We start from the raw sequence: 22685 nt of genomic DNA, 5'->3' as shown, positions 1-22685 counted from the left end.
AGTACTTTGTTACAAGATGGTTTGCTGTTAATATAGAGTTATAGAATATTGAATGAAGTGATTGTCGCCATTGTGACAAGAAGCATAAACACCCCTCTGTTTTCAGATAAGTTAATTTGTGAGATTTCAAAATGAGATTTGAAAATTTGAAATGTGTCCAAGAATTCCAACATGTTGATGGTTCTGGAAATGTCCTGACTTTTGATGGATGAACTGATATGGTAGCATTGGAAATGTTATGGCATTCGCCGGAATGAAATCATGAAAATATGGAAGGTTGTTACAATTTCACTTAGGTTGATGATGATATTCCAGGTAAGACTGGTTCACTGCTTGTTTTACATATCACTTATCAGTTAAATGTTGAACATTGACAATTGGATAGCACTGGAAATACCTGTTGTTTCACTTATTGCTGTTGAAGCTGAAGTGTTGAAAGCTGTGGTTACCATTGTAGATGGTTCAGTTGATGTTGAAGTTGATGGTGATGTTGCTGTTGATGATAATAGAGTTGGCAGTGAAGTGACGCAATCGCCCAATTAATTACAGCAAAAAGCACATAAATTCAGCAAGAAAAGGTCAACAATATGAATATAAATCATGTGAGATTTGAATATTTGAGTGCTGTGATACTTATTTGCAGACTACCCTGCATCTCCAATTTAAGGGGTAAATGGTGTATTCTGAAGTACAATGTAACAAGATTTTTCAACTACAGGCATAACAAACTTGTCTGCTCAATTTTATTCAGAGTTAACAAAGTACCAATGGATATCATTGTTTGCTTTTCGTTTCTGCAAAAAGTATCACCAACATTTGTACTTTTTCCTGTCAATAATAATAATAACCTTTAGTGTCACAAGTCGGATTACATTAACAAAGCTATGAATTTACGGTGAAGAATTACTGTGAAAAGTTGGATTGCTCCAGAAGTTGTCATATATTCTAATCATAGAAATGTTAAATAACAGCGAAAAATAGTTAATTATGATAAATTGTGGATGCGATTCAGCGCTCACTTTGATCTCAACACGGATCCAGGCGTGCTGGGTGAAGCCTGTGAAAGCCCCAAATCGGGCTGGGCAAGACCCAGAAATGCATATTTAAATGCACCACTGAAATTAGTTATTCAAAATACCGGTACAACGGTTCTTCCAGCACCGAGGAGCAAATGGCAATGAATGCGGGACATCGCCAGCGTGCCATTTACGATGGGGCAACACAGGGCAGCACGGAGGCCTAGTGGTTAGCACCGCTGCCTCACGGCGCTGAGGTCCCAGGTTCGATCCCGGCTCTGGGTCACTGTCCGTGTGGAGTTTGCACATTCGCCCCGTGTCTGCGTGGGTTTCGCCCCCACAACCCAAAAATGTGCAGGGTAGGTGGATTGGACACGCTAAATTGCCCCCTTAATTGGAAAAAATGAATTGGGTAATCTAAATTTATAAAAATAAAGAAAAAAAAAAGGATGGGGCAACACAAACGTGGACCATGTGTAATGGCACCTTGGGTATATCTCACAGACCAGTAGAAAGCCCGAGTGGTCAAGTACACAGTGTGGTATCCTCAGTCACGGGCACCTTGGCATTACCAGTCTGTCATCCTTGCAGTGCCACCTGGGCAAGTGGCACAGCAATTATGGAGCTGCCAGAGCACCTGGGTGGTACTGCCAGAGTGCCAGCAACACTTCCAAGGTCCCATGTGGATAGTGCCATGGATCTGGGGTGCCAGTTTGTAACTGTCAGGGGTTGGGCCTGGCGGGCCGGTAAGGGGAAGTTCCCAGCAGCCGAGAGAACGTCATCTCGTTTGCAGCGGAAGTGAATGTCATTAATGTATGTTCCCATTGAAGGAGCATCAGTGATAACTCATACATGAATCAAGCATTTATTCCTTATGACACTAGTCATATCCATTATTAGTAAAGATAGTAATGTCACTGCGTGAGCATGTTTATTGATTTTGTTTTGACAACAAATCTTGAATGAAGTAGTGATTGTGGGTGGTGTGACAAGAAGCACAAACACCCATTTGTTTTATTTGATTCAGTTCATTTGTGAGAAATCAAAATGAGATTTGAAAATTTGAAATGTGTCCAAGAATTCAAGCATGTTGATGGTTCTGGAAATGTCCTGACTTTTGATGGATGAACTGATATTGTAGCAATGGAAATGTAAGGATATTCGCAGGCATGACATCATGAAAATTTGGAATGTGTTCCAATTTCAGAAATGTTGATGATGATATTCCAGGTAAGATTGGTTCACTGCCTGTTCAACATATGAGTTATCAGTTCGTGGTTAAACATTGTCAATTGGATTGCACTGAAAATACCTGTTGTTTCAGTTATTGATGTTGACGCTGAAGTGTTTAAACCTGTGGTTGCCATTGTAGATGGTTCAGTTGATGTTGAAGTCGATGGTGATGTTGCTGTTGATGATAACAGTTGTCAGTGAAGTAAAGTAAAAGTCCATGAATTGAGCAAGAGAAGGTCAACAACATAAATAAAAATCATGGGAGATTTTAAAACTTGAAAGTGCTGTGATACTTATTCGGATCTGCAAGTTAAGGAGCACATATTGTAAGTACTTTGTTACAAGATGGTTTGTAGTTAATATTGAGTTATAGAATATTGAATGAAGTGATTGTAGGCATTGTGACAAGAAGCAGAAACACCCATCTGTGTTCAGTTCAGTTCATTTGTGAGATTGCAAAATGAAATTTGAAAATTTGAAATGTGTCCAAGAGCTGGGGGTGGCGTCCGTCGAACATGCCGGGGATGTAAGTCCGCGACAACACGTATGAGTCATGAACACTTCCCGGGTACCGGGGGCAGACGTGCAGGATAATCGTGCGGTGGTCGCAGACCACCTGGATGTTCATGGAATAGGTCCTCTTCCTATTGGTGAACACGGCCCTGTTAACTGCAGGTAGCCTCACGGCGATGAGCATCCCATCGATCGCGCCCTGGACCATGGGAAAACCGGCCACGGCAGAGAAGCCCACGGCCCGGTCATCTTGGCTCGCCCAATCCACAGGGAACCAGATGTAGCAATCCGCAATGGCATAAAGGGCGTCTGTCACTGCCCGGATGCACCGGTGCACCGATGTCTGCGAGATGCCGGACAGATACCCACTCGGTGCCTGGAATGACCCCGTGGCATAAAGGTTTAGGGCCACCGTCACCTTGGCGGACACGGGGAGAGGGTGCCCTCCCCCAGTGCCACGCGGTGCCAGGTGTGCCAGCAGGTGGCAGATGTGTGCCATGGTTTCCCGGCTCATCCGGAGTCTCCTCCTGCATTCCCGGCAGGGGGTCGGAGAATCCCGCCCAAGATGTTTCGACTGCAGGCAGTACAAACCTGTCTGCTCAATTTTATTTAGAGTTTACAAAGTACCAATGAATTTCTGCAAAAGGTATCACCAACATTTGTACTTTATCCTGTCAATAATAATAATAATCTTTAGTGTCACAAGTAGGATTACATTAACAAAGCTATGAATTTACGGTGAAAAGTTACTGTGAAAAGTTGGATTGCTCCAGAAGTTGTCATATATTCTAATCATAGAAATGTTAAATAACAGCGAAAACAGTTCAATATGATAGGTTGCGGATGCGATTCGGCGCTCACTTTGATCTCAACACGGATCCAGGCGTGCTGAGTGAAGCCTGGGAAAGCCCCAAATCGGGCTGGGCAAGGAACAGAAATGCATATTTAAATGCACCATTGAAATGAGTTATTGAAAATACCAGTACGACGGTTCTTCCAGCGCCCAGGAGCAAATGGCAATGCCTGCAGGATCTCAGCAGGGCGCCATTTAGGACGGGGCTACACAAACGTGGACCATGTGTAATGGCACCTTGGGTACATCTCACAGAGCAGCAGAAACCCCAAGTGGTCAGGTACACAGTGTGGTACCCTCAGTCACGGGCACCTTGGCATTACCAGTCTGTCATCCTTGCAGTGCCACCTGGGCAGGTGGCACAGTAATTACGGCACTACTAGGGCACCTGGGTGCTCCTGCCAGAGTGCCAGCAGCGCTTCCAAGGTCCCATGTGGGCAGCGCAATGGATCTGGGGTGCCAGTTTGTAACTGTCAGGGGTCGGGCCTTACGGGCCGGTGAGGTGAAGTTCCCAGCAGCCGAGAGAACGTCGTATAGTTTAGAGCGGAAGTGAATGTCATTATTGTATGATACCAGTGAAGGAGCGTCAGTGATAACTGATACATGAGTCAAGCTTTTATTCCTTATGGCACTAGTCATATCCATTATTAGGAAAGATAGGAATGTCACCGCGTGAGCATGTTTATTGATTTTGTTTTAACAACAAATCTTGAATGATGTAGTGATTGTGGGTGTTGTGACAAGAAGCACAAACACCCATTTGTTTTAATAGTTTCAGTTCATTTGTGAGAAAGCATAATGAGATTTGAACATTTGAAATGTGTCCAAGAATTCAAGCTTGTTGATGGTTCTGGAAATGTCCTGACTTTTGATGGATGAACTGATATTGTAGCAATGGAAATGTAAGGCTATTCGCAGGCATGAAACCATGAGAATTTGGAAGGCTGTTCCAATTTCAGAAATGTTGATGATGATATTCCAGGAAAGATTGGTTCACTGCCTGTTCAACATATGAGTTATCAGTTAATGGTTAAACATTGTCAATTGGATAGCACTGGAAATACCTGTTGTTTCACTTATTGATGTTGACGCTGAAGTGTTTAAAGCTGTGGTTGCCGTTGTAGATGGTTCAGTTGATGTTGAAGTCGATGGTGATGTTGCTGTTGATGATAACACAGTTCACAGTTGTTGGTGAAGTAAAGCAATAGCCCAAATCAATGCAGCAAAAAGCACATAAATTGAGCAAGAGAAGGTCAACAACATAAATAAAAATCATGGGAGATTTGAAAATTTGAAAGTGCTGTGATATTATATGGATCTCCAGGTTCAGGCGCACATATTGTATTCTTAAGTACTTTGTTACAAGATGGTTTGCTGTTAATATAGAGTTATAGAATATTGAATGAACAAGTGATTGTAGGCTTGTGACAAGAAGCACAAACACCCCTCTGTGTTAAATCCAGTTCATTTGTGAGAAAGCAAAATGAGATTTGATAATTTGAAATGTGTCCAAGAATTCAAGCATGTTGATGGTTCTGGAAATGTCCTGACTTTTGATGGATGAACTGATATGGTAGCATTGGAAATGTTATGGCATTCGCCGGAATGAAATCATGAAAATATGGAAGGTTGTTACAATTTCACTTAGGTTGATGATGATATTCCAGGTAAGACTGGTTCACTGCTTGTTTTACATATCAGTTATCAGTTAGACATTGTACATTGACAATTGGATAGCACAGGAAATACCTGTTGTTTCACTTGCTGCTGTTGAAGCTGAAGTGCTGAAAACTGTGGTTACCATTGTAGATGGTTCAGTTGATGTTGAAGTTGATGGTGATGTTGCTGTTGATGATAATAGAGTTGTCAGTGAAGTGACGCAATCGTCCAATTAATTGCAACAAAAAGCATATAAATTCAGCAAGATAAGGTCAACAACATGAATAAAAATCATGTGAGATTTGAAAATTTGAGTTCTGTGATACACATTCGCAGACTACCCTGGATCTACAGTTTAAGGGGTACATGTTGTATTCTCAAGTACAATGTAACAAGTTGTTTCAACTACAGGCAGTACAAACGTGTCTGCTCAATATTATTTAGAGTTTACAAAGGACCAATGAATATCATTGTTTGCTTTTCATTTCTGCAACATGTATCACCAACATTTGTACTTTATCCTGTCAATACTGATAATCTTCTGTGTCACAAGTAGGATTAAATTAACAAAGCAATGAAGTTTCTGTGAAAAGGTACTGTGAGAAACTGGCTTGCTCCAGAAGTTGTCATATATTCTAATCATAGAAATGTTAATTAACAGCCAAAAACAGGTAATTATGATAAATTGTGGGCAAGATTCTGCAATCACTCTGCGCTTTGCACAGATCCAGGCGTGCTGGGTGAAACCCGGGAGAGCCCCAAATCGGTCTGGGCAAAATCCACAAATGCATGTTTAAATATGCCATTGAAATGAGTCATTCAATTACCCATACGCCGGTTCACCTAGCGCCCGGGAGCAAATGGCAATGCCTGCAGGATCTCGCCAGGGTGCCATTTAGGACAGGGCAACACAAGCGTGGACCACATGTAATGGCACCTTGGGTACACCTCACAGAGTAGTAGAAACGCTGAGTGGTCAGGTACACAGGGTGGTATCTATGGTCACGGGCACCTTGGCACTACCAGGCTGTCATCTTTGTAGTGCAAGCTGGCCACCTGGCATAGCAATTATGGCACTGACAGGGTGCCTGCGTGGTACTGCCAGGGTGCCAGCAGAACATCCAAGGTCCCATGTGGGCAGTGCCATGGATCCGGGGTGCCAATTTGTAACTGTCAGGGGTCAGGCCTGGAGGGGCGGTGAGGAGAAGTTCCTAGTGGCCAAGAGAACATCATCTAGTTTGCAGCGGAAGTGAATGTCATTTTTGTATGATCCCATTGAAGTAGCATCAATGATAACTAATGCATGAATCAAGCTTTTAGTCATTATGGCACTAGTCATATCCATTATTCGGAAAAATAGGAATGTCACTGCGTGAGCATGTTTATTGATTTTGATTTGACATCAAATCTTGAATGAAGAAATGATTGTGGGTGGTGTGACAAGAAGCACAAACACCCATTTGTTTTATTAGCTTCAGTTCATTTGTGAGATAGCAAAATGAGATTTGAAAATTTGAAATGTGTCCAGGAATTCAAACATGTTGATGGTTCTGGAAATGTCCTGACTTTTGATGGATGAACTGATATTGTAGCATTGGAAATGTAAGGGTATTCGCAGGCATGAAATCATGAAAATATGGAAGGCTGATCCATTTTCACAAATGTTGATGATATTCCAGGTAAGACTGGTTCACTGCCTGTTCAACATTTGAGTTATCAGGACTCCTTACTATGAAGGAATAAGTCGCACGTTTGGTGGCTCCTGCTCTGGTCGGACCTTTGGACCTTTCCCCTGGACTTTTTTCTGGTTTTAAACGGTTATTTCGAAGACTGAGGCAATTGGGCACCGTTTCCACATATTAGTGTATGGAGCAAAGAACCAGAAGTGCACGAAAAGGCAGAAATAAAAAGTTACCCAAGAGCTATATTGAAGCTGCAGTAGGAGACAGCAATGTCGAGGACCGAACCCCTGGGGTGGCGGCACAGCTGATGGAGCAGTTGATGCAGGTCATCCAGGACGGTTTTGCCAAGCAAAAGCAGGATGTTTGGACCTGATTAAAGAATCGATCGACTGGCTAGAGCACAGATTGGACACCCACGATCGGACGGTCCAGAAGGTTGAGAAGGCGCTGGCTGAGCAGGAGGAGCATCAAACAGCGGTGGAGCTGGAGGTGGAAATGCTTCAGGACCAGCCGAAAAGGCTTCTGGAGAAGGTGGAGGACCTTGAGAATCGGTCCTGCCGGCAGAACTTAAGAATTGTTGCGCTCCCAGAGGGGGCTGAGAGAGCAGATATGTAGCAGGTATGTTCGAAAAACTGCTGGGAGAAGGGGCATTCCCCCGACCGTTGGAGGTGGACAGGGAGTACAGAGGGCTTGCAAGGAAGCCGTGAGCAGGGGAATGGTGGTGAAATTTCATAGGTTCCTGGACAAGGAATGTATTCTTCGGTAGGCCAAACGAACGCGGAGTTGTACGTGGGACAACAGTATCCTGCGGGTGTACCAGAGTATCCTGAGTGTGGAGGTGGTGAGGAAGAGAGCAGGCTTTAACCAAGTGTTATAATCTGCCTGCTTACCACTGGCTGGGGACTAATGACAATCCCACAATCCTTTGGGAGTGTGAGCTTCCCAATGAGGGGGCGGAGAAATCATTAGCAGATTCCCTGCATAAATAGAGCTGGCCAGTTTGGAACCAGCAGAGAGAGGAGTGAGCAGCAAGGGAAGTTGCTGCTGCTGTTGTATTTATATGTTATTGTAAATAAATGTTATTTCTTTCATCCTTAAAACTCGTGCTGGATTCTTCGTGGCCCTCACAAAACTGGCGACGAGGGTTAAAGTGAATAGCTGTCCACGCTGCTGAAGCCATTTCACTGGATTTTTGTTGGATACGGTTGGAAGTTGTTTTTCTGTTACACCATGCCTCTGTATGGACGTTTGGATGTTTTTACTGCTGCGCTGGAAAGCTGGAACCAGTACGCACAACGGATGCGTTACTAACAACATCACCGAAAACGAGCGCCAGGTTGTCATATTGCTCACCGCCTGCGGCCCGTATACGTTTGGGGTGATTAGGAGCCTTACGTACCCAGCTGTGCCAGACACCAAAACATTTGATGAACTTGTGAACTTAGTGGGGCAACATTTTAACCCAACCCCATCCACGATAGTCCAACGTTACCGGTTTAATACCGCTGAGAGGACCCCAGGAAAATCCCTTGCCGACTTTCTATCCAGGCTACGCAGGATTGTGGAGTACTGTGACTATGGTGAGACCTTGTCAGAAATGTTACGTGGCCATTTGGTTTGCGGTATTAACAATGCGGCCACCCAGAGAAAGTTGTTAGCCGAGCCAACATTGACTTTTCAACAGGCCATTCAAATGTTATTGTCCCGAGAGAGCGCAGAACGAGGAGTGCAGGAGCTACAGGGAATGGAGGTGCATGCCTTGGGGTGCAACCCCTTCCATCCCAAAGCGTCCCCCTGCACCCCTGCGGTACCTTGAGCAAGGCGACGTCCGGATCCACGCCAGTGGTCATCAGACATTCCCCCCCGAAGGGAGCCTTCTCCAGAACCAATGGGTGAGGAGCCATGTCCGTGTCAGACTTGTAGGCGCCAACCCCGTCGCGGACGCCGGTCCTGGGGGTGCCGGCGTTCCGACCGAAACTGGGGCCAACCCAGGGGCTGTACCTTCCATTTGGATGAACCTGCGGCGACTACTCCCGAGGACGTGGAGACGGAGGGCGACCCCTGTTGTTATGGGTGTTTCCCACTTATCGTGATGCGCGGCCATGGGCCCAGCCTGTTGGGTCGGGACTTGTTGCGCCATTTGCAGTTGCAGTGGCAGCACATCCCCCAAACAGGTTCTGGAGGGTTGACTGAGGTGCTAGGACGATACCCAGATGTATTCCAACCCGGTTTGGGGAAAATAAAAGGGGCCGTCGCCCGTACCCAAGTCAAATGAGGAGCCACACCGCGCTATTTCTGGGCGCGCCCGGTGCCTTACGCCTTGCTTGAGAAGGTAGAAGGGGAGCTCACTCGTTTGGAGACTTTGGGTATTATCAGACCCGTCCGTTTCACTGACTGGGCAGCACCAATTGTACCTGTAACGAAGCCAGATGCCACAGTTCGCTTACAGTGAATACGGCTTCCCGACTCGACCGATACCCAATGCCTCGCATAGACGATCTCTACGCGAAACTTGCAGGCGGACTCTCGTTCACAAAAATTGATATGAGTCACGCCTACCTACAGTTGGAGCTGGACCCTGCCTCCCGGCCATATGTAATGATTAATACACATCGGGGCCTGTATGAATATACACATTTGCCCTTTGGAGTATCCACTGCCTGCGCTATTTTTTAACGCGTTATGGAGGGCATTTTGAGAGGTTTACCGCGTGTTGCTGTCTACTTAGATGACGTTTTGATCACAGGGACGTCGGAGCAGGAACATTTGGAAAATTTGGAGGCTGTCCTTAGACGCTTTTCAGGGCTGGAGTCCGTTTACATCGCACAAAGTACGTCTTTCAGGCGAAGGAAGTAGTCCACCTGGGTTATCGGGTGGACCGCGAAGGTTTGCACCCCGTCGTAGAGAAAGTGCGCGCGATTCAACAGGCCCCCGCCCCGACTGACACTTCGCATCTTTGTTCGTTTCTCAGCCTCGTTAACTATTATGGGAAGTTCTTCCCCAATCTGGCCACTATGCTGGCCCCGTTGTACCTTCTGCGAAAGAAGAATCACACCTGGGTTTGGGGTCAGCCGCAAGAAACCGCTTTCCGGCGGGTAAAACAACAATTGTCGTCATCTGGGTTACTAACCCACTATGATCCTGGAAAGCCTTTGCTCGTCACATGTGATGCATCCCCATATGGTATTGGAGCCGTCCTGTCCCACAAGATGGAGAACGGGGCCGAGCGGCCGATAGCTTTCGCCTCCCGCACATAGACTGCAGCGGAAAAAAAGTATGCGCAGATTGAGAAGGAGGGCCTGGCAGTGATCTTTGCGATGAAACATTTCCACCAGTACGTATATGGCCTCCACTTCACTATCGTGACTGATCATAAGCCTCTGCTGGGACTTTTCAGAGAGGATAAGCCAATACCGCACATTGCTTCCGCAAGGATCCAGCGGTGGGCTTTGTTGCTCGCTACCTACGAGTATTCTCTGGAGCACAAACCAGGAACCCAAATAGGGAATGCCGACCCACTGAGCCGATTGCCTTTATCGACCGGCCCCATGTCGACCCCCACGACCGGTGAGGTGGTTGCAACCCTAAATTTTATGGACACCTTGCCTGTCATGGCATCACAGATCCGTGAGTGGACCCAGACAGAGCCAGTCCTGTCAAAGGTTCGGCACATAGTCCTGTATGGTGGGCAGCATAGACAGCTCCCAGGTGAGTTGCGGGCATTTTCCTCCAAGCTGTCAGAATTTAGCGTGGAAGACGGTATCCTCTTGTGGGGGACACGCGTGATTGTCCCGGAAAAAGGACAGGAGCTGATACGGAGAGACTTGCACAATGGGCTTCCGGGTGTGACCAAAATGAAAATGTTGGCCTGGAGTTGTGTCTGGTGTCCAGGCCTCGGCACCGACATTGAGAAGGTGGCCCAAAACTGCTCCATTTGGTAGGAGCATCCGCCAGCCACGCCCCGACATCACTGGGAATAGCCAGGGCGGCCTTGGGCGCGCTTGCATGCGGATTTCGCCGGCCCTGTTCGAGGATCCATGTTCCTTCTATTAATTGACGCCCAGTCTAAATGGCTAGAGGTGCATAAGATTCACGGCACAACGTTCTGCGCAACAATCGAGAAGTTGCATTTGTCTTTCAGTACGCATGGCCCCCCCGAAGGTGCTGGTGATGGACAACAGCACTCCGTTCACAAGTGAGGAGTTTGCAAGGTTCATGAAGACGAACGGCATACGCCATATCCGCACCGCCCCTGACCACCCGGCTTCAAAAGGGTTGGCGGAGCGCGCAGTGCAGACATTCAAACGAGGCCTGAAGAAGCAGTCTTCCGGGTCAATGGACACGAGACTGGCTCGTTTTTTGTTTTCATCTAGGAGCACTCCGCATGCAGTGACTGGGGTAGCTCCCGCAGAACTCCTAATGGACCGGAGACTTCCCACCCGCCTTAGCATGGTTTTCCCGGACATTGGCGCAAAAGTACGCTGCACACAAGAATGGCAGGGACATGGCTTTTCTCGACATCGGCCAATTCTGCAGGTTGCGCCCGGTGACCCAGTGTTCGTTCGGAATTTTGCTGGTGGTGCCCAGTGGGTCCCTGGCATAATCTTTCGCCAAATGGGCCCTGTCTCTTACCAGGTGCAAGCCCAGGGCCGTCTCCAGGGCAAACATGTAGACCACGTTCGGTCCAGGAGACCATCTCTTCCATAGATTCCATGTCCCCGGAGCTCATTTCTACAGCCACAGAGACCAGACACAATGGAAAGTATTCCTCACAATCTTCCTCTGGTGCCTCACTCAAAACCTGCGCAGGTCGTGACAGAACCGCGTGGAGATAGAGATGCCGAGATGACAGAGGCAGCAGACTCCGACTCCGAGATGGAGACACAGGATGCCTCAGACGGGCCTTGGTTGTACAACCATTACGCTGTTCATCACGGAAGCACCGGTCTCCTTCTCGTTACACGCTGCCCGATCCAGCGCCTCATGCAAATGGTGTCCGGTCTGCAGAGAAAGTAGTCCGACGCCCTCCTTCGCCAGGGTCTTCGGTGGATTCCTTGGACTTTGTGGGGGAGGGATGTTATAACCTGCCTGCTTACCACTGGCTGTGGACTAATGACAATCCCACAATCCTTTGGGAGTATGAGCTTCCCCAATGAGGGGGGGTGGAGAAATCATTAACAGATTCCCTGCATAAATAGAGCTGGCTAGTTTGGAATCAGCAAAGAGAGGAGTGAACAGCAAGGGAAGTTGTTGCTGCTGTTGTATATATATGTTACTGTAAATAAATGTTATTTCTTTGCATTCTTAAACCCCGTGCTGAATTCTTCGTGGCCCTCACAAAACCAAGTCAAGTCAATCTTCTTCAAGAAGCTGGTGAAGTTCAGACTGCTGTATCCGGCTCGTCTTTGGGTCACACATGAGGACCAGCATCATTATTTTGAGTCGCCCGAAGATGCGCTGGACTTCGCTAAAAGAAAAGGACTGGTGGGGGTCTGAGAACTCTCAAACTTTGAGGCAACTTGTTGGCCTATATTGGGCCCTTTTTCAATTGGTTATGCCTCCTCTTACCGTTTCGTTTCTGTTTTTGGAATTCTGTTCAAGAGGGGAGGATGGAGAGGGGGGGGGGGGGGGGGGGGAGTTGATTTTCCGTTTTTGGGTTCTTTTTTCGGTGGATGTTAGCAATGTCACTTTTGTTTTTATTGATGTGCACTTTTGCGGGATGGAGACGTGCCTGTTTGAGTTTCGGTGGGTGGTGCTTTTGTTTTTGTGTTTTTTTGCCATTGCGTGTTTGTCTGGGATTATTAGATGGGGAATTTGTTTGTATGAGTGGGGGGAGGGGAGCGAGGGAACAATAGGTGGGAGACTTCTTGGCACTGGGGGCGGGGGCCACCAAGCTAGCAGGGTGAGTTAGCTCATGGAAGCACGGTGGAGGGTGTGCATATGTTCAGTTTACTAGATGGGTTAGGTCTTAGAGTAGTGTTGCTAGGGGGGGCGGGTTGGGGCCGGTTCTGAGGGAGGGGCTTCGGTGGAGGGACAGTGAGGAAGTCGGGAGTGGGGGCCGCCGTGGTGCAGGTCGGAGGAGGTGCGGCGCAGGGGCTAGAGGCGGGCCCAAGAAAGGGGATGGCTGATCGGCGGAGGGGGGGGGGGGTGGCACTTTGCCCCCAACTAGGCTGATCACCTGGAATGTTCAAGGGCTAAATGGGCCGGTAAAGAGAGCACGTGTGTTTGTGCACCTGAGGGGACTTAAGGCGGACGTGGTAACGTTGCAGGAGATGCACCTTAGAGTAGTGGACCAGGTCAGGTTGAGGAAAGGCAGGATTCGTCAGGTTTTCCACTCCAGGCTGGATACAAAGACTAGAAGGGTTGCAATCTTGATTAATAAGCGGGTGACATTTGATGTGGGTAGAATAGTCTCGGATGTGGGAGGTCGATATATCATGGTCAGTGGTAAGCTGCAGAGGATGAAGGTTGTGCTGGTTAATGTATATGCGCCAAATTGGGATGACGGAGAATTTATAAAGAGAGTGCTAGGGAAGATTCCGGACCTGGACTCGCACAAGCTGATCATGGGAGGGGACTTTAATACAGATATTTATCACGGCCTGGATCGGTCATGCTCAAGAGCGGCAGGGTGCCAGCAATGGCAAAGGAACTGAAAGGGTTCATGGAACAGATAGTGGGGGTGGATCCATGGAGATTTAGGCAGCCGAGGGCGAAGGACTTTTCTTTCTACTCCCACGTACATAAGGCGTACTCTCGGATCGACTTTTTTGTCTTGGACAGGGCCCTACTGGCAGGGGTGGTGGACATGGGGTACTTGCCAATTACGATCTCAGACCATGCTCCACACTGGGTTGACCTGCTGGTTAGTATGGATAGCAAGCAGCGCCCGCAATGGAGGTTGGATGTAGGGCTATTGGAGGACGAAGCGGTGTGCGAGAGGCTGAGGAATTGTATGTTGAATTACCTGCAGGTAAATGATACGGGGGAGGTCTCAGCATCAGTGGTCTGGGAAGCGCTGAAGGCAGTGGTGAGAGGAGAGCTTATTTCGATCCGGGCTCACAGGCACAGGACGGATAGGGCAGAGACGGACCGACTGTTAAAAGAGATTCTGAGTCGAGGAGGTACGCGGAGGCTCCAGAAGCAGGGCTATTAAGGGAACGCCGGAGGCCACAGGCGGAATTTGGCTTGTTAACCACAGGGAGGGCAGTGGAACAGCTCAGAAAGGCGAGGGGGGGGGGCGATATATGAGCCTGATGAGAAGGCCAGCAGGATGCTTGCACAGCAGCTCAGAAAGAGGGAGGCAGCTAGAGAGACAGGGAAAGTTATTGACGAGGATGGGAACTTAGTTGGGGACTCGGCAGGGGTGAGTAAGACCTTCCGGGACTTTTACAGCAGTTTGTTTAGGTCGGAACCCCCTGTGGGGCCGGAGGGGATGAGGCACCTCCTGGAGGGGATGACGTTCCCGAAGGTGGACGGGAAGCTCTTTGAAGGGCAGGGAGCCCTGATCGGGTTGGAAGAGATAGTGGAGGGTTTGAAGGCCATGCAGTCGGGTAAGGCCCCGGGACCGGATGGGTACCCAGGTGAGTTCTATAATATGTTCTCTGGAATATTGGGACCGCTGCTGTTGAAGGTGTTTAACGAGGCTAGGCAAAGAGGGTTCTGCCCCAGACAATGTCACAGGCAGCACGGTAGCATGGTGGTTAGCATAAATGCATCACAGCTCCAGGGTCCCAGGTTCGGTTCCCGGCTGGGTCACTGTCTGTGCGGAGTCTGCACGTCTTCCCCGTGTGTGCGTGGGTTTCCTCCGGGTGCTCCGGTTTCCTCCCACAGTCCAAAGATGTGCGGGTTAGGTGGATTGGCCATGCTAAATTGCCCGTAGTGTCCTAAAAAGTAAGGTTGGGGGGGGGGGGTTGTTGGGTTACGGGTATAGGGTGGATACGTGGGTTTGAGTAGGGTGATCATTGCTCGGCACAACATCGAGGGCCGAAGGGCCTGTTCTGTGCTGTACTGTTCTATGTTCTATGATTTTGCTTATCCTGAAATGAGACAAGGACCTGGATCTATGTGGGTCTTACAGGCTGATTTCCCTGTTGAACGTAGACGCCAAACTGCTGGACAAAATTTTGTCCTCCAGGATTGAGGACTGTGTACCGGACATTATCGTGGAGGATCAGACGGGGTTCGTTAAGGGCAGGCACCTGGTGGCCAATATAAGAAGGCTGTTAAACGTGATCACGATGCCCCAGAAGAGCAGGGAGGTGGAGGTAGTCGTCGCGATGGATGCGGAGAACACTTTTGACCGGGTTGAGTGGGGTTATTTATGGGAGGTGCTGGAGCGGTTCGGATTTGGGAGGGGCTTTATTGACTGGGTTACGTTGCTATACCAGGCTCCAGTGGCAAGGGTATGGACGAACAAGACGACTTCGGACTATTTTAGACTGCACCGGGGGACGAGACAGGGATACCCCTCTCCACACTGCTGTTTGCGCTGGCAATAGAGCCACTGGCAATTGCTCGGAGGGCCTCAAGGGGCTGGAAAGGGCTGGTCCGTGAAGGGGTGGGGGGGGGGGCGGTGGTGGAACACAAAGTCTCGCTGTATGCGGATTACTTGCTTTTGTATGTTTCAGATCCAATGGAAGGGATGGAAGTAATTATCGGAATTTTAGGGGAATTCGGCCAGTTTTCGGAATATAAGCTTAATATGGGGAAGAGCGAAATGTTTGCGGTCCAAGCTAGGGTCAGGAGAGGCGACTGAGGGAACTGCCATTCAGAGTGGTAGGGGACAGTTTCAGGTACCTGGGTATCCAAGTGGCGAGGGACTGGGACAGGCTACATAAATTGAACTTGGCCCGGTTGGTGGATCAGATGAAGGAGGATTTCCGGAGATGGGATGCGCTCCCGTTGTCTCCAGCGGGCAGAGTTCAAACGGTAAAAATGACGGTCCTCTCGAGATTCCTATTCGTTTTCCAATGTCTCGCCATCTTCATCCCGCTGTCCTCTTTTAAGCGGGTCAATAAAGTTATTGCGGGCTTTGTGTGTGGGGGGGGGGGGGGGGGCAAGTCCCCACGAGTAAAGAGGGCAATGCTCGGGTGGAGTTGGGGGGGATGGTGGGCTGCCGCTGCCGAATTTCAGCAATTATTATTCGGCGGTTAATATAGCCATGGTGACGAGGTGGCTGGTGGGGGGGGGGGGGGGGGGGGGGCTGCTTCTTGTAAGGGCACAAGTCTGGGGCCTTGGTAACGATGCCTCGGCCCTGAGTGTCTGGGGGCAGTGGAGGAGACATGAGAGAGCAGAGGGGACATCGGTCTGGTCCCCAATCTGCGATAATCGCCGGTTTGCCCTGGGAAGGATGGACAGGGGGTTATGAATTTAGCGGGGATCGAGAGGATTGGGGACTTGTTTATAGAAGGGAGCTTCCCAAGTATGAGGGCGCTGGAGGAGAAGTTTACACTGGCAGGGGGGAAATGAATTTCGATGTCTGCAGGTGCGGGACTTTCTGCGGAGGCAGGTAGCAACCTTTCCACTCCTACCGCTAGGGGGATTCAGGATAGGGTGGTTTCTAGAGGATGGAGAGGAGAGGGCAGCGTTTCGGACATATATAAAGAGCTTATGGGATCGGAGGTGACGCAGACCGAGGAGCTGAAGCAAAAGTGGGAAGAGGAGTGTGGTCGTCACCACTAGCAGTATTATATGTATTACGGTAAGACACGTATAGTAGAGGTACATGGGTCCGCCCAGTAGGCGGCGTATAAATATGTGTGCTCGCTGGTGCTGCAGCCATTCTGGTAGCAGCTACAGGAGGCACAACATCTTTGCTCAATAAAGCCTCGATTGTTCCACTACTCTCGTCTCTGTGGTAATTGATAATGCATCAAGGAGCTGGGGGGAGAGATAGAGGAGGGCCTTTGGGCGGGCACGTTGAGTAGGGCCAACGCGACCGCAACATGTGCCAGGCTCAGCCTGATCCAATTTAAGGTCGTTTACCGGGTTCACGTGACAGTGGCCCGGATGGGCAGATTCTTTGGGGTGGAAGACATGTGTGCGAAATGTGCGGGGGCGGGGGGGGGGGGGGGGGGGGGGCTGCAGCAAAACATGTCCACATGTTCTGGCCATGTCCAAAGCTGAGGGGATTTTCGCAGGGGTTTGCCGAAGTCATGTCCAAGGTATTAAATACAAGGATAGCATTGAGTCCAGAGGTGGCGATTTTCGGGGTGTCGCAGGATCCGGGAATCCAGGAGGAGGAACAGGCAGATGTTCTGGCCTTTGCTTCCTTGGTAGCCCGGAGGCGGATATTACTAGCATGGAGGGACTCGAAGCCCCCGAAATCGGAGACCTGGCTTTCGGACATGGCTGGCTTCCTCTGCCTGGAGAAAATTAAGTTCACCATGAGAAGGTCACTGTTAGGGTTCACCCGGAGGTGGCAACAATTTGTCGACTTCTTTGCAGAGAATTATTCATCAGCAGAAGTGGGGGGGGGGTTAAGCTAGCGTAGATTAGGGGTTAAATAATGGTGGGACCTGTGGGAGAGGGAAGTGGTATTTACACTAGGTTAATATTTTCTTTTTTATGTACATTGTTTATCTTGTTGCTGTTACAATGCCAAATAAATACCAAATAAATACCTCAAAAAAAACATATGAGTTATCAGTTAGTGGTTAAACATTGACAATTGCACAGCACTGAATATACCTGTTGTTTCACTTGTTGATATTGGTGCTGAAGTGTTCAAAGCTGTGGATACAATTGTAGATGGTTCAGTTGATGTTGAAGTCGATGGTGACGTTGCTGTTGATAACATAGTTGTCAGGGAAGTAAAGCAATAGTTCAAATTATTGCAGCAAAAAGCACATAAATTGAGCAAGAAAAGGTCAACTACATGAATAAAAATCATGGGAGATTTGAAAATTTGGAAGTGCTGGGATACTTATTCGCAGACTACCTGGATCTCCAAGTTAAGGAGCACATATGGTATTATTATGTACCTTGTGGCAAGGTGCTTCGCTGCTAATATAGAGTTATAGAATCTTGAATGAAGAAGTGATTGTAGGAGTTGTGACAAGAAGCACAAACACCCATGTGTTTTATTAGCTTCAGTTCATTTCTGAGATAGCAAATTGAAATTTGAAAATTTGAAATGTGCCCAAGAATTCAAACATATTGACGGTCATTGAAATGTCCTGACTTTGGATGGCTGAACTGATATTGTAGCAATGGAAATGTTAGGGTATTCGCAGGCATGAAATCATGAAAATATGGAAGGCTGTTACAATTTCATTTAGGCTGATGATGATATTCCAGGTAAGACTGGTTCACTGCTTGTTTTACATATCACTTATCAGTTAAATGTTGAACATTGACAATTGGATAGCACTGGAAATACCTGTTGTTTCACTTATTGCTGTTGAAGCTGAAGTGTTGAAAGCTGTGGTTACCATTGTAGATGGTTGAGTTGATGTTGAAGTTGATGGTGATGTTGCTGTTGATGATAATAGAGTTGTCAGTGAAGTGACGCAATCGCCCAATTAATTGCAGCAAAAAGCACATAAATTCAGCAAGAAAAGGTCAACAATATGAATATAAATCATGTGAGATTTGAAAATTTGAGTGCTGTGATACTTATTCGCAGACTAGCCTGGATCTTCAATTTAAGGAGTACATGTTGTATTTTGAAGTACAATGTAACAAGATGTTTCGACTACGGGCAGTACAAACTTGTCTGCTCATTTTATTTATTGAGTTTAAAAAATACCAATGAATATCATTGTTTGCTTTTCATTTATGCAAAAGGTCTCACGAACATTTGTAATTTACCCTGTCAATAATAATAATCTTTAGTGTCACAAGCAGGATTACATTAACAAAGTAAAGGTTACTGTGAAAAATTGGATTGCTCCAGAAGTTGTCATATATTCTAATGATAGAAAGGTAAATTAACAGCGAAAAACAGGTAATTATGATAAATTGTGGGCGGGATTCAGCAATTGCTTTGCGCTCGGCACAGATCCGTGCAGGCTGGGTGAAACCAGGGCGAGCCCAAAATCGGCCTGGGGAAGATCCAGTAATGCATATTTAAATGCGCCATTGAAATGAGTCGTTCAAATACCCGTACACCGGTTCATCCAGCGCCCGAGAGCAAATGGCATGCCTGCGGGACCACGCCAGGGCGCCATTTAGGATGGGGCAACACAAACGTAGACCACGTGTAATGGCACCTTGGTACATCTCACAGAGCAGTAGAAACCCTGAGTGGTAAGGTATATAGGGTAGACACGGGCACTTTCGCACTAACAATCTTTCATCCTTGCAGTGCCACCTTGGCACCTGGCATAGCAATTATGGCACTGCCAGTGTGCCTGGGTGGTACAGCCAGGGTGCCAGCAGCACTGCCAAGGTCACAAGTGGGCAATGCCATGGATCTGGGGTGCCAGTTTGTAACTGTCAGGGATCGGGCCTGGAGGGGTCGTGAGGGGGAGTTGCCAGTGGCCGAGAGAACGTCGTATAGTTCACAGCGGAAGTGAATGTGATTTTTGTATGATCCCATTGAAGGAGCGCCAATGATAACTGATACATGAAACAAGCTTTTGTTCCTTATGGCATGAGTCATATCCATTATTAGGAAAGATAGGAATGTCACTGCATGAGCATGTTTATTGATTTTGGTTTGACAAGAAATCTTGAATGAAGATGTGATTATAAGAACATAAGAACATAAGAACTAGGAGCAGGAGTAGGCCATCTGGCCCCTCGAGCCTGCTCCGCCATTTAATTAGTTCATGGCTGATCTTTTGTGGACTCAGCTCCACTTTCCGGCCCAAACACCATAACCCTTAATCCCTTTATTCTTCAAAAAACTATCTATCTTTACCTTAAAAACATGTAATGAAGGAGCCTCAACTGCTTCACTGGGCAAGGAATTCCATAGATTCACAACCCTTTGGGTGAAGAAGTTCCTCCTAAACTCAGTTCTAAATCTACTTCCCCTTATTTTGAGGCTATGCCCCCTAGTTCTGCTGTCACCCGCCAGTGGAAACAACCTGCCCGCATCTATCCTATCTATTCCCTTCATAATTTTAAATGTTTCTATAAGATCCCCCCTCATCCTTCTAAATTCCAACGAGTACAGTCCCAGTCTACTCAACCTCTCCTCATAATCCAACCCCTTCAGCTCCGGGATTAACCTAGTGAATCTCCTCTGCACACCCTCCAGCGCCAGTACATCCTTTCTCAAGTAAGGAGACCAAAACTGAACACAATACTCCAGGTGTGGCCGCACTAACACCTTATACAATTGCAACATAACCTCCCTAGTCTTAAACTCCATCCCTCTAGCAATGAAGGACAAAATTCCAATTGCCTTCTTAATCACCTGTTGCACTTGTAAACCAACCTTCTGTGACTCATGCACTAGCACACCCAAGTCTCTCTGAACAGCGGCATGCTTTAATATTTTATCGTTTAAATAATAATCCCGTTTGCTGTTATTCCTACCAAAATGGATAACCTCACATTTGTCAACATTGTATTCCATCTGCCAGACCCGAGCCCATTCACTTAACCTATCCAAATCCCTCTGCAGACTTCCAGTATCCTCTGCACTTTTCGCTTTACCACTCATCTTAGTGTCATCTGCAAACTTGGACACATTGCCCTTGGTCCCCAACTCCAAATCATCAATGTAAATTGTGAACAATTGTGGGCCCAACACGGATCCCTGAGGGACACCACTAGCTACTGATTGCCAACCAGAGAAACACCCATTTATCCCAACTCTTTGCTTTCTATTAATTAACCAATCCTCTATCCATGCTACTACTTTACCCTTAATGCCATGCATCTTTATCTTATGCAGCAACCTTTTGTGTGGCACCTTGTCAAAGGCTTTCTGGAATTCCAGATATACCACATCCATCGGCTCCCCGTTATCTACTGCACTGGTAATGTCCTCAAAAAATTCCACTAAATTAGTTAGGCATGACCTGCCTTTTACGAACCGATGCTGCGTCTGCCCAATGGGACAATTTCTATCCAGATGCCTCGCAATTTCTTCCTTGATGATAGATTCCAGCATCTTCCCTATTACCGAAGTTAAACTCATTGGCCTATAATTTCCTGCTTTCTGCCTACCTCCTTTTTTAAACAGTGGCGTCACGTTTGCTAATTTTCAATCTACCGGGACCACCCCAGAGTCTAGTGAATTTCGGTAAATTATCACTAGTGCATCTGCAATTTCCCTAGCCATCTCTTTTAGCACTCTGGGATGCATTCCATCAGGGCCAGGAGACTTGTCTACCTTTAGACCCATTAGCTTGCCCATCACTCCCTCCTTAGTGATAACAATCCTCTCAAGGTCCTCACCTGTCATAGCCTCATTTCTATCAGTCGCTGGCATGTTATTTGTGTCTTCCACTGTGAAGACCGACCCAAAAAACCTGTTCAGTTCCTCAGCCATTTCCTCATTTCCCATTATTAAAACTCCCTTCTCATCCTCTAAAGGACCAATATTTAACCTTAGCCACTCTTTTTTGTCTTATATATTTGTAAAAACTTTTACTGTCATAGCCTAATTTCCATCAATCATTGGCATGTTATTTGTGAAGACTGACCCAAAAAGCCTGTTCAGTTCCTCAGCCATTTCCTCATCTCCCATTATTAAATCTCCCTTCTCATCCTCTAGTCTAAAGGACTCTTTGTTTTATATATTTGTAGAAACTTTTACTATCTGTTTTTATATTCTGATCAAGTTTACTCTCATAATCTATTTTACTCTTCTTTATAGCTTTTTTAGTAGCTTTCTGTTGCCCCCTAAAGATTTCCCAGTCCTCTAATCTCCCAGCAATCTTTGCCACTTTATATGCTTTTTCCTTCAATTTGATACTCTCCCTTATTTCCTTAGATATCCACGGTCGATTTTCCCTCTTTCTTCCGTCCTTCCTTTTTGTTGGTATAAACCTTTGCTGAGCACTGTGAAATATCGCTTGGAAGGTTCTCCACTGTTCCTCAACTGTTCCACCATAAAGTCTTAGCTCCCAGTCTACCTTAGCTAGTTCTTCTCTCATCCCCTTGTAATCACCTTTGTTTAAGCACAAAACACTAGTATTTGATTTTACTTTCTCACCCTCCATCTGTATTTTAAATTCCACCATATTGTGATCGCTCCTTCCGAGAGGATCCCTAACTATGAGATCATGAATCAATCCTGTCTCATTACACAGGACAAGATCTAGGACCGCTTGTTCCCTCGTAGGTTCCATTACATACTGTTCTAGGAAACTATCGCGGATACATTCTATGAACTCCTCCTCACGGTTGCCTTGACCGACCTGGTTAAACCAATCGACATGTAGATTAAAATCCCCCATGATAACTGCTGTACCATTTCTACATGCATCAGTTATTTCTTTGTTTATTGCCTGCCCCACCATCTCGTTACTATTTGGTGGCCGATAGACTTCTCCTATCAGTGACTTTTTTGCCTTACTATTCCTTCCTGATTTCCACCCAAATGGATTCAACCTTATCCTCCATAGCACCGATGTCATCCCTTACTATGGCCCGGATGTCATCCTTAAATAACAGAGCAACACCACCTCCCTTACCATCCACTCTGTCCTTCCGAATAGTTTGATACCCTCGGATATTTAACTCCCAGTCGTGACCATCCTTTAACCATGTTTCAGTAATGGCCACTAAATCATAGTCATTTACGATGATTTGTGCCACCAACTC

General features: G+C 47.1%; 1 protein-coding gene across 1 annotated transcript in view; it reads right to left on the bottom strand.

Annotated features, from left to right (window-relative positions):
- LOC119975646 (serine-rich adhesin for platelets-like) overlaps nucleotides 1-22685 on the bottom strand; it is a 134088-nt gene that overhangs the window by 70148 nt on the left and 41255 nt on the right. The window contains exons 6-11 of the mRNA XM_038815428.1: nucleotides 18340-18435; nucleotides 17649-17744; nucleotides 5365-5460; nucleotides 4680-4775; nucleotides 2329-2424; nucleotides 398-493 (exon numbers count right to left, since the gene is read on the bottom strand). Of these exons, the coding sequence (XP_038671356.1) occupies nucleotides 398-493; nucleotides 2329-2424; nucleotides 4680-4775; nucleotides 5365-5460; nucleotides 17649-17744; nucleotides 18340-18435 (576 nt within the window). The remainder of the gene's footprint in view (nucleotides 1-397; nucleotides 494-2328; nucleotides 2425-4679; nucleotides 4776-5364; nucleotides 5461-17648; nucleotides 17745-18339; nucleotides 18436-22685) is intronic.

The sequence above is a fragment of the Scyliorhinus canicula genome, chromosome 13 (assembly GCF_902713615.1).
Source record: "Scyliorhinus canicula chromosome 13, sScyCan1.1, whole genome shotgun sequence".
Classification (NCBI taxonomy): Eukaryota; Metazoa; Chordata; class Chondrichthyes; order Carcharhiniformes; family Scyliorhinidae; genus Scyliorhinus; species Scyliorhinus canicula.
Note: the sequence above shows the minus strand (reverse complement) of the source record. Positions and strands in the feature narration are given on the sequence as shown.